A 12752-nucleotide genomic window follows, 5' to 3' on the forward strand; every position below is an offset into this window, starting at 1 on the left:
ACCCTGCTTGTACACTCACTCTCTCTGTCAAAAATAAATAAAATCTTTAAAATAAAAAAAAAAATTGAAAAGACAAGCCACAGACTGAGAAAATCATATATCTATTGTCCAGAATACATAATGAACTGTTAACATTCAATAATAAAACAAATAACCCAAATTTTTTAATGGGCAAAATATTTAAACAGACACTTCATCAAAGAAGATCTACACAAGGGCAAATAAGCACGTGAAAAGATGCTTAACATTATTAGTCATTAGGGAAATGCAAATTAAAACCATAATAGGTACACACCAATTAGATGGCTTTTTGAAAGAAAAAACTACTGGCAAAGATGAAGAACAACTGGAACTCTTATATATTAATGATGACAGTCATTAATGATAGCACATCCGTTTTGGAAAATAATTTGGCACTTTGTTTTAAAGTTAAATATATACATACCATATGACCAAGCAGTCAGGCTCCTGGGTATTTACACAGATGAAATGAAAGTTAACAGTAAAATTTAGGTTCACACAAAAATCTGTGCATAAACGTTTATAGTCACTTTATTTGTAGTCACCAAAAACTGGAAACAACTCAAGTGTCCCCCAACTGGAGAAGGAGTAATCAAACTGGTATATCTATCTATACAATGGAATACCACTTAGCAATAAGTAAGAATGAACTACTGATACAGTCAATAATATGGATGAATTTCAAATGCATTACACTAAAAGAAGGAAGCCATTTATATGACATTTATATAACATTCTAGAAAAGGTAGAACTGGGGACAGAAAACAGATTGAAGTTGCCAGGGGCTAGGAATGAGGGAATTGCGGCGGGGGGGTGGGGTGGGGGGGTGACAGAACTGTTCTTTACCTTGATTGATGATGATATGCATTTATCAAAACTCACAGAACTATACATTTAGAGGGATGGGTTTTACTTTATTTATATTATACCTCAATTTTAAAATGGGAAAAAAATCATTCTCTGGGCTACTCAAAGCCATGTATGATTTACTCACCCCTCTCCTTTGATTCCTTCTCTAACCACCTCCATCCCCCTCTTCTGATCTTTCTGCTCCAGCCACATTATCCTCAGTCAAGCCAGACACCAGGGCTTGGCAGTTACTGTGACTTCTGCCCGTAATACTTCTCTCTGATCTGAATGTCCATGTGACTCCCTCTCTCTTTTAGGTGTTTGCTCGCTGGCCTACAGTTTTTTGCTTATTGAGGTTTACAGAGTTGTTGGTTTGTTTTATGTGTGTCTGTGGGTTTTTTTTTTAAGATTTATTTATTTTAGAGAGAGAGAGAGGGAGAGTGTGTGCTCCTGGAGGAAGGAGCAGAGGGAGAGAATCTCAAGCAAACTCCCTACTGAGTGTGGGGCTCAATGCAGGGCTCATCGGTCGAGGAGCTCCATCTCCCCACCCGTGAGATCATGACCTGAGCCAAACCCAGGTGTTGGAGGCTTAACCAACTGAGCCACCCAGGCACCCCAAGGCTTACGGAGTTTATAGTTGTACCCTTCCCTCCTTTCTACCAGCCTCCCTGCACTCTTTCCATAGCACTCATCACTTTGTGACAAACTGTACATTTTCCTATGTGTGTATTTGTTGTCTTTCTTCCACCCTACTAAAATATAGCCTCCATGTAAGCAGAATTTTTTTTTTATCTATTTTGTTCACTGATATTTTCCTATCATATAGAACAATGCCCGGCACATAGGAGGTGCTCAGTAAGAATTCATGGAATTAATAGCTGTTAGCTTTAGCCTATTTCAAACTCTGCCTCAACCAGCTATAAACTGTTACTTGGTGGGTACTCATAGAAGCCTAGAAGATAATATGTGCATGCATGTATTTATGTATTTGTGTATGTATGTGTGTAAATTAAGTCAGTCCTTGATTTTTATTGTAAGAGAGTGGTGTGAGTATATATTATTTTTCCTGTTTAAAAAAATATAATTGTGTAGAAACTATCTTTTCTGGGTGTCTATCTTTACTACCAGATTTCACTTCCAAGAAGTCCCCATTTCTCATCCCTCAGATGTGAATGTTTTGAGTATTCATATTTTTTAGTAAAACAAAAAGTCCAAGGTCAATTTTTATTTCCAACTTATACTAGGTTTCCTTGCTTTGTTACAAACATAAAATAATGCAAATAAAAAATTATATTTGTTGAGCAAACCAAATTGAAGTTTAACAATGGTCTTTATACTATGACTGCTATTCAAGTGTAGGTGTCCTTTATGTCATTGTTTTATAACAATGTTTACTTATATGAGGCCTTTGTTTTTAGCCAGTATATTTGAAACTGAGCTACTGATGTATATTTGTTCTTTTTTACCGGTAAAACTTGGGTATTCAGATCCCAAGGTTGCCAACTTACCTAATATCTCTTCATTGTTTTCCACATTGGGACCACTGGTGTGGGATATCTGAGGTCTGTTTTCATTCTGGGGAAAAGCTCTACAGACTGGGTGCATTGAGGAAGCGGATAATGTCTGCACAATGAGTGGGGTAATGAGCTACTGTTGTTTATTCTTCTCTAGTATAATTGGTTGAGTTCAGACAATAATGTAGCATCTGTTGTTATACTGTGCAGGGAAATGTCAAAATAGAAAGCAAGCAGACAGGTGGATTAAATGGAGAACAGGAGGAGAAACCAGGAAATACCATATTAAGTTCTGATTTAAAGTAGGTGCAGAGGGATTATAATAATGATAATGATAACAACATCAATAACAACTGTCATCTGTTGAGCACAATATTACATCATGAGGTTCCATGCTAGGGACTTACTGAGTGCTGGCTATGTGTTAGCACTTGCTAAATGTTTTATAAACATTACTGCATTTTATACAAAAACCTTTTTGAGAAAGGTATTATCAGCCCTATTTCTTCTATGGGGTAACTGAAGTTCATAAAGACTGTCATATGCCTAATAGCCAAGATTTGAACCTCTGTCTGTCATACCCAAAGCCTATTTCCTAGCCAGACATCACATTTAATTATTAAAGTTTTTTAAACTGCAGATAGTGGGGCACCTGGGTGGCTCAGTCGTTAAGCGTCTGCCTTCGGCTCAGGTCATGATCCCAGGATTCTGGGATCGAGCCCCGCATTGGGCTCCCTGCTCAGCAGGAAGCCTGCTTCTCCCTCTCCCACTCCCCCTGCTTGTGTTCCCTCTCTCGCTGTGTCTTTCTCTGTCAAATAAATAAATAAAATCTTTAAATAAATAAATAAACTGCAGATAGTGATTAAGGAAGATAATTTTTAGGAAGGGGATTAAAGGACTTCTGAGATGCTTGATCAGGGTGCCACTTACATAGGTATGTTCACTTCTGAAAATTTATCAAGTTCTACACTGTTGTACGCTATCTCTATACAATGCACTTTTTCATATACATGTTACATTTCAATAAAAACTTTAAAACAATGACAAAGTGCATGACTTTGGACAAAAGATAAAGCATTGTACAATATAACAATGATTCAAGTTTTGTAAAAAAAGTTTAAAATATATATGTTTATATAAAAATATGCACAAAAAATTGATGGAGAGCGTGGTGATGAAAAAGTTTTAGAAAAAAATGGTGGTGATGGTAACACAACATTGTGAATGTACTTAATGCCACTAAATTGTACACTTAAAAATGGTTTAAAAAATTAATGGGTGTAAACACTCAAAGGATAGCAGTGGCTATCTCTCGATGGTGAATCTGGTAATTAATTGTAATGCTTTTCTTATCATTTATTTTTGCAATGATTATATACATTATGTTTATAATCAGGAAAAATATTTTTTAATCTCAAAGGCAGTTTTTTTAAAGTTTTTATTTTAATTCCAGCTAACATACAGTGTTATATTAGTTTCAGGTGTACAGTATAGTGACTCAACAATTCCATACATCACCCAGTGCTCATCACGATAAGTGCCTTCCTTAATCCCCATCACCTATTTCACCCATCCCCCTGCCCACCTCCCCTCTGGTAACCATCGGTTTGTTCTCGATAATTTACAAGTCTGTTTTTTGGTTTGTCTCTCTCTTTTCTCTCATTTTTCCCTTTTGCTCATTTGTTTTGTTTCTTCAACTCCACATATGGGTGAAATCATATGGTATTTGTCTTTCTCTGACTGACTTATTTCACTTAGCATTATACTCTGTAGCTCCATCCATGTTGTTGCAAGTGGCAAGATTTCACTCATGTTACTTGATTATAATAGTTGTAGGTTGGGGTGCCTGGGTGGCTCAGTCATTTAAGCCTCCAGCTCTTGATTTTGGCTAGGCTCCATGCTCAGCACAGAGTCTGCTTGTCCCTCTCCCTCTGCTCCTACCCCTGCTCATGCTCGCTCTTTCTCTTTCTCTCTCTCTCTTTCTCAAATAAATTAATTTAAAAAAATAGTTGTAGATCAATTGAGGGAATATTTTGTTTTTCTATTGATGACAAATTGGGAACATGAAAATGTCAAAGTAACCAGGCAAGAATATAACTGTGAGACTGAGCATGCTGATACCGGACTTACCTAAGGAGCTTCCTGGAGTACTAGAAACAAAAAGGTTTTCGTGAATTTCTGCCATAGATTCCTACATCAGAGACCTTCTAACTTCTAGTGGAGTATCTAACAGAATGTATCATGAATGTGAAACAATGCAATATTATATGTTGAGAACCAGGAAACCTGGGCTCAAGCCCAGCTCTAATCATGAGATCTCTCAACAGTTTATTCCACCTATTTGAATCTGTATTTTTACCTGTGAAATGAAGAATTTGAGCCATCTCTAGGTCCGGAAATCTGGACTTGGCCAAATCCCACAGCAAGTTAGTGACAAGGCTAGAACTAAGACTATGGTCTCCTACCTCCAATAAACCTGATATTTTAATTTCTTTCCATTCCATTCCACTTTCTTTTTATTGTAGCAAAATACATATAATAGAAATTTGCCTTTGTAGCCATTTTTAAGTGTACAATTCAGTGGCATTAATTATATTCATAATGTCATGCAGCCATCACCACTATTTCCAAAGTTTTTCATCATCCCAAGTGAATCTTTCCACTCCATTTTGATGTTAATATAATATCTAGTATTCTACAAACTCTTTAGTTATTTTGATTTGGGAAATCTGTGTTTTTCAAATATATTATTTACATGTGTGTCTTCTGTAAATGTTTCTAATAGCTTTAATTCATACCCTAGAAAGGAAGCAATTAGGTATTTGATACCTCTTTCCTCAATCACAAGCACCTGAGCCCTTCAGTAAAGAACAATTAAATTACATTTATTTTCTATGTGATTACCTATCAATTTAATAACACATATCATCAAGGTGGGACTTATTTTAATTAATTGCTTATTGGGCTAATATTAAGAAAATGAAAAACATGATTCTATTGTCAAGCATCAGACTTGGTTAATAAATGGACAGTAACTTTTTGATGGGTTTATACAAAGCAGCAGTTTTCTTCTAGGCTCTCCCTGCCCCATTCCCCACAGTCCTATATATCACACACTTTGACACCTGGTTTTTGCCTTCTTTAGGCCATCCGGCTCTCCTTAGAGCAGGCCCTGCCTCCAGAGCCAAAGGAAGAAAATGCTGAACCCGTGAGCAAACTGCGGATCCGGACCCCCAGTGGCGAGTTCCTCGAGCGGCGATTCCTGGCCAGCAATAAGCTCCAGATTGTCTTTGATTTTGTAGCTTCCAAAGGATTTCCATGGGACGAGTTCAAGTTACTGAGTACCTTTCCTAGGAGAGACGTAAGTTCACATGCCTATTTTAGGAAATGTGTCCAGTGGGAGATATCCCATCATTAAGGCTGGACAAAATAGTCCAAGAAAAGTCCCATGGTACAGCCTACTACAAGACCATACACCTAGGAGTACTTTGTTCTGCACACCATTCTGTCCTCAGGCTTCGGAGAAGGTATGTCTTCCCAGGCCAACAGACTTGTGCCCAGGAGCCTATAGAAGAAATTAGGTACTAGGTCTTTCTTCCTTCCTAGCTATTTTCCCTATTCCACCATCCATATAGGCTTTCCCAAGATCGCATCTTTGTATACCTCAGAATAGATCTGAGAATTGTGTGCCTAACAGCTTAACAATTCAATCAGAATCAGTGAGTATAGGTTCACTAAGACATGCTAAACCAAGAGTATTTTGTGATTTGATAGTTCTTACTATCCTGGAAAGTCACAGAGGATGACCTGTATTCACTGTGTTTCTGTATTTCAGCATGGTATTTGATAGTCTCTAATAGTATCCTGGGGCAAAGTAGAAAGATATAAATCTATAGCTAGGTAGTTTCATTGCTTATTAAATGATGGTATCCAAAAAGTGTTGACTAAGTGATTATCCTCTCCCTAGAAGGAACCAAGAGGTTCTATATTTAATCCCTTATTACTCACCATGCTTACTGGAACTTACATGAAGACTTTATCAGATTTATAGATTATGAAAAATAAGATTCAAGAAAACCTTAAAATACTAAAACAATAGAAATGAACCTATAAGGGGGCGCCTGGGTGGCTCAGTTGGTTGAGCGACTGCCTTCGGCTCAGGTCATGATCCTGGAGTCCCAGGATCGAGTCCCACATCAGGCTCCCTGCTCAGCAGGGAGTCTGCTTCTCCCTCTGACCCTCCTCCCTCTCCTGCTCTCTGTCTCTCATTCTCTCTCTCTCAAATAAATAAATTAAAAAAAAAAAGAAATGAACCTATAAGAATTTTACAGAAATATTCAGAGATAGATTCCCACAGTAAATTTAGAGAATTAATTACTCACATTTGGGATGGAAAGACCATGTGTTATCAGAGGTTATGGTTGAATTGAGCTGAATATACATTATTGTGTTGTGGCTGCTAAGAAAATGCTAGCTGCGTTTCTGGAGGTATAATCCCGAGAGGATAACTTAATGGTCCTATTCAACTCTGTACTAAAATAAATTCACTCTCAAAGAATCCTTAGACTCCATTCTGAAGCCTGAAGGAAAAAAAAGCATGTCTAGAGCAGGGCTAGTGGGAAGACGAGGGAACTGGGAATCATATAATTTGAGGAACATTTCCTCTAGAGATGGAAAGGCCATGGGAGACTTGATTGTTGTCTTCAGCTACTTGAAGGCCTGCCATGAAAAAGAGGGATCTTACTTTGTGAGGCTCAAAGGACAGAACTGGGACCAATGATTTGAAAGTTACAGGAGGCAATTTTGGCCCAATATAAGAAAGTATTTTCTAAAGAGGGAATGAATATCTTGTATCATGAAGTAGTGGTTTTCCTGACATTGGAGATAACCAACACTACTAACTGATTCCTTTTCAGCAGTACTAGACTTATGTGGAGAAGGATTCATTCCCGGTGTTCCTACTTTAAATAGGGTGGGGCTTAGACTAGCTTACCTCTAAGATACACAGTAAATCTTAATAGTCTATGATTCCATTTAATTGATCTAATATTTATGAGATCTAGTAACTTAGACTTCATCTAAAACACAAAACCAAGAATTTGATTAAGGTTCATCTTAGTCCCTCACAGTGACTGTCAGATTTGTAGAGTAGAGACAGAAGCCAGTGGTATATGTTTAGCCCTACCACTCAGCCACAAAATTCCTAGGTGGGATGAGGATCCTACTACTTATGTCTAAGCCAAGGAAACTAGAATAGACCCTAGGTGCTGGCCATTGGCTCCTGTCTTACTAGCCCCACCTACTGCTCCAAGCTCTTCCTCTTTGTTCATATATAACACACACAAACATGTTCAGGGAACACATGTGTGTACATGCTCTGTGTACTGCATAGCCAGGTAAGAAACTACTTTAATTCTGACACTGAAGTTAAACTCTAAATGTATAAACACTTAGGAAAGAGCCACTAGCAAGGGGTTCAAGATCAGCCTGGTTCTCATACTTACTGTTCTATGATGAACATCTCTCTTAAAGAACTTATAAAACTTAGGAGCTAACTTAGTCTCTCCCAATTCTTGTTTTTTTGTTTGTTTGTTGTATTTAAGTATAATTAACATATAACTTTATATTAGTTTCTAGTGTACAACATAATAATTCAGTATTTGTGAACATTGTGAAATGATCGCCACAGTAAGTCTAGCTAATATCCATCACCATACATATTTATAAATTTTTTTTCCCTTGTGATGAGAACTTCTAAGATCCCAACCCTTGGTTTTAAGGCACTCCCCTTCTGGGCCTTTCATTTGAAAATGAAAGTACTAGAAGAGATAGAATCTAAGGACTTTGCTGGCATTTAAAATTAAACTTTATTTTCTTTCAAATTAATTTTTAAACCTGATTACTGGAGGTAGGGTTGGGGGGCAAATCTCTAAAGAAGCTGGATTTTATGGTCAGTATTAGTGACCTCTTCCCACAAGGCAGAAATGTAGACTGTACAAAGTTGTTGTTGCAAATAAGCAAGGGAACTGTGAGGTGAAATGCAGAAGGTTCTTGAGCCTGCTACCTACCCGCTTCAAGTTCTACTGATCCAGCACTCAGCCTTTTCAGTGCAGACTGTGTTAACTGTGGATTTGCCCTAAATGGAGGATCAATCACCTAGTCTTAGAGAAAATGTACTCTTTTTTTTTTTAAAGAAGTGTTTTTGTTTCTTTTTTTGAGATTTTATTTATTTATTTGACAGAGAGAGGCACAGCGAGAGAGGGAACACAAGCAGGGGGAGTGGAAGAGGGTGAAGCAGCCTTCCCGCTGAGCAGGGAGCCCGATGCAGGGCTTGATCTCAGGACCCTGCCATCATGACCTGATCCGAAGGCAGACGCTTAATGACTGAGCCACCCAGGTGCCCCCAAAGCAGTTTAGATCAAGTTTGTCCCAGTTTCCCAGAGGAAAAGTCTAACCAGAGGCTTGCTTCTCTAGGAGGAATCAAGAGCTTCCCAATATCCATCACAGGTCCATTTTATGGTCCTTGGTCAACCTGATATTATCTGCACAGAGTGGTTTTTCTAAAGCCCTATTCTGATCATTCCCTTTGTTGTTAAAAACTCATTAATAGGGACGCCTGGGTGGCTCAGTTGTTAAGCGTCTGCCTTTGGCTCAGGTCATGATCCCAGGGTCCTGGGATCAAGCCCTGCATCGGGCTCCCTGCTTGGCAGGAAGCCTGCTTCTCCCTCTCCCACTCCCCTTGTTTTGTATTCCCTCTCTCGCCGTCTCTCTCTGTCAAATAAATAAATAAAATATTTTTAAAAATAAAAATAAATAAAAACTCATTAAAAGCTCCTTATAGCCCTGGGATGAGGATAGACCCCTTAGAATGTTTTTCAAAAACTCTTCACGGTCATACCTACCTTTCCCACTTTAAGTTCTGCCTCTCATTACGTATTTCTGTCACCAGGAGATAAGAGATTGCTCACTATTCATGGAAGACACAAAAGATTCTCATGCCTCTGTGCTCTTGAACTGTGTTCTCTCTTCCTTGAATATCCACCCTCCCCACTTTTCCTGGCCTGTTTGACCTCATCTTTTTTTTTTAATTTTTTATTGTTATGTTAATCACCATACATTACATCATTAGTTTTAGATGTAGTGTTCCATGATTCATTGTTTGTGCATAACACCCAATGCTCCATGCAGAACGTGCCCTCTTTAATACCCATCACCAGGCTAGCCCATCCTTCCACCCCCCTCCCCTCTAGAACCCTCAATTTGTTTTTCAGAGTCCATCGTCTCGCATGGTTCGTCTCCCCCTCCGATTTCCCCCCCTTCATTCTTCCCCTCCTGCTGTCTTCTTTTTTTTTTTTTCTTAACATATATTGCATTATTTGTTTCAGAGGTACAGATCTGAGATTCAACAATCTTGCACAACTCACAGCGCTTACCAGAGCACATACCCTCCCCAGTGTCTATCACCCAGTCACCCCATTCCTCCCACCCCACCCCCCACTCCAGCAACCCTCACTTTGTTTCCTGAGATTAAGAGTTCCTCATATCAGTGAGGTCATATGATACATTGACCTCATCTTTTAATGCCCAGCTCAAATGTCATCCCCTCTCAGAAGCCCTCCCCTCCTCCCAAGCTCCTCACCTATGTACCCATTGCAGTTTGTACATTCCTCTGTCATAGCACTTGTTCTGTTGTTCTATAATTTTTTACAAAGGCTGTCCATATCATGTTCATGTCTACCTCCCCTGAAGTTCCCATCATGGTACCTCACACATAAGTATTTAGTTACTGTTGTCAAATGGTAATGATCTCCAGTCTGACCTAAATCTCTGATTCCAGAGTGACCTAGAGAAGCTGTTCCAAATGAGAACAGAAGCCCTAGGCCCACCCAGATTCCAGACCCAGACCTAAACCCAGAAAGCCCACCCAGGACTCCTTAGACCTCCTAGAGTCACGGGTAGGATGAGAGTTAATGGCCCTTCATCCTTGTCTGAATGCTCTTTCAAGTCAAATGACTAGTGTTTTTGCAAGGCTATTCTGTTAACAGCCACCTGTGTCTGCAAGGATTAGGATCTAATTTGTAAAAGTCATCTTAAATTACAACCAAACTAAAGACTGTTAAAAAGCACATCTTAAGACTTCGCCTCTTTAATAACAAATAACGTAAGACTTAACTCTTATTGTGTCTTCAGCCTTTTCTCCACAAAGCAGAGACTGATTTCTCACCATAGGACCTGGTAAACGTTCTTCTGCACCCCCACCCCCCCAATCAAAACAATACTTCATGTTAAGATTTCCCAGCTGTCCAACTATTTACCACATGTCTGGTGGGTATACCACTGAACTGAGCACTGTGGGACAACCAAAACAGCAGCAGACACAGGCCGTCCTCAGAAAAGCTGATTGTCAAGGTGCTGGGAACATTGAGTGACTTGATTTTTGCTGTTGCTGTTATTGTCGTTGTTGTTTTACTGTCTGTTTTGCTAGCAACAGTTACCAAGAGAAGAAGTATTCACTACCAGAGCTTTGGCCGTTAAGCTCTACCTCTTGGATGTGTTAGAGCCATGTGAACATCAGTGGCCCATTTGCTTACTTGGGCATTGAGAGGTAGTTGGTATTGAAGTAGTTGAGTCCTAAAGTTGAGGAGTGATCCTAACCCCTACTTCCCCTGCCTCGGAGTCAGAGTAAGGGGCCCCTGACAGCTTCCCAGTTCCCCTTTGGACTTACTGGGCACTGACCCCGTGCCACTCAGTGTGAGGTTGTCAGTATCCTCCAACCTTCCTTTTCCCTTTTCTCTCCTTCTTTCCCAGCCCTCCCCTTCTTTCCAGTCCCATTTTATCCTTTTTATTCTCTTTCCTTCTTTCCACTCTTCCCTCCTCCTTATCTTTTTATCCCCCTTTCCCCTTCCTGCCTCCTCTGTTTTTCTTCTTTTGTCTACTCCTATCCATATCACTCAGAGAAGCTCCATCTGCAACTGGAAAATGTGGTCTTCTGTTTATAACATGACTAGGGAGTACTGGGGAAGGAGGATGGTAATGGCAGATTAGCTTCAGGACTAGTGAGTGCCCTGTGTGCCTTGTCACTTAGGTAATCACACAGCCCTCATTCTTCCCCCGAGAACATGTCTTCCTCCAGATCTATAGATGTGAACCCCCTCCCCCCAAGCAGACGAACATGCATGCGTCCCAAAATACAATATAAGACACTTTATGTTCTAAAAGTAACGTATATATTCCTATTTTTCTCCTGCTTTCTAGTTTTTTCCCCCTCCATAACAATAGCTTATCATTTTTTTCTTTCTCCCTCTATGTTTAGAGGAAATGTATAAACAAGCTTCTAGCAGGGTTTTTCACAGAGTGAAAGGCCCTCAGTAAATGTTTGTTTAAATTAACTGGGGGGAAAGCCTTTCAAATTTAGAGTATGTGGATTCCTTCCTCTGTCACCCATCCACCTTTATTACATTAAGCACTAAGCTCAGCACTGGGAAGACAGTGCTGAGAAAAATGACATAATTCTTACCCTTGTAGAACTTACAGTCTGTATCCACAAACCTACTGTTGGATGATGTTTGACTTTATCAATAACACAAGGATATCCAATTTGCCACCATAAGGAAATATAAGTAGTTTAATTTGTACTTCATTCATGTATTTGTTCTTCCGTATGGCAAAACATTTGCTGAGCAGCCACTCTACCAACCTCCATACCAGACGCTAATGATACAGAAATAAAAGATATTGTTACTGACCTCGAAGAGTTCACATTCTAGTGAAAACACATTTAAAACAAATTGCGTTATAAATTATACCCATAGTTGGAAGGATAGGTAATTTCAGCCTGCAGTGGTAAGGGAAGGCATTATAAAGGAAATGAATTTGACCTGAGCCTTGCACAGAGAGATGTTGGGTGAATGGAAACAGAATAGCATAGTTAAAAATAAAAGTTTTGGTTGTAGTTAGACTTATATCTGAATCCCACTCCATCAGATACCTGCTGTATGACATTGGGCAACTTACTTGGCCGTGCTGAATGTTTATCTCTTCACTTTTCTTTCTTTGAAAGAAAAATAATAACATCTAGTTCAGAGAGTTGTTGTAAGAATTAAATAAGTGAATGTAAACTACTATGTCCCTACCACATAGTGAACAGTATCTGCTATAATTATCTTAAGTGAAGAGAGGCAGAAGAGGTGGGAAAAGCTTATAGCTAAAGAAAGCATGGTAGCAGTGAATTCTTTCTTTAGAGCAATGATGGATATTTATGTTAAAAAATACCCAAATGTTCTAAACCAGACAAAATAATGTGTCATTGGAATCACTGATATATTTGAAAGGAATCTCAGAGATACCAAGGCCAATGCTGTCATTTTA

At 39.1% G+C, this 12752-nt stretch overlaps 1 protein-coding gene across 2 annotated transcripts in view; it reads left to right on the plus strand.

The window, feature by feature from the left end:
- Positions 1-12752, plus strand: part of FAF1 (Fas associated factor 1) — a 500825-nt gene that overhangs the window by 453343 nt on the left and 34730 nt on the right. For both annotated transcript variants that reach the window (XM_064589173.1, XM_064589174.1), the window contains exon 18: positions 5530-5745. In XM_064589173.1, the coding sequence (XP_064445243.1) occupies positions 5530-5745 (216 nt within the window). The remainder of the gene's footprint in view (positions 1-5529; positions 5746-12752) is intronic.

The sequence above is a fragment of the Mirounga angustirostris genome, unplaced genomic scaffold (genome assembly GCF_029215605.1).
Source record: "Mirounga angustirostris isolate CCGP_5_RB_7025 unplaced genomic scaffold, mMirAng1.0.hap1 SCAF_4, whole genome shotgun sequence".
NCBI lineage: Eukaryota > Metazoa > Chordata > Mammalia > Carnivora > Phocidae > Mirounga > Mirounga angustirostris.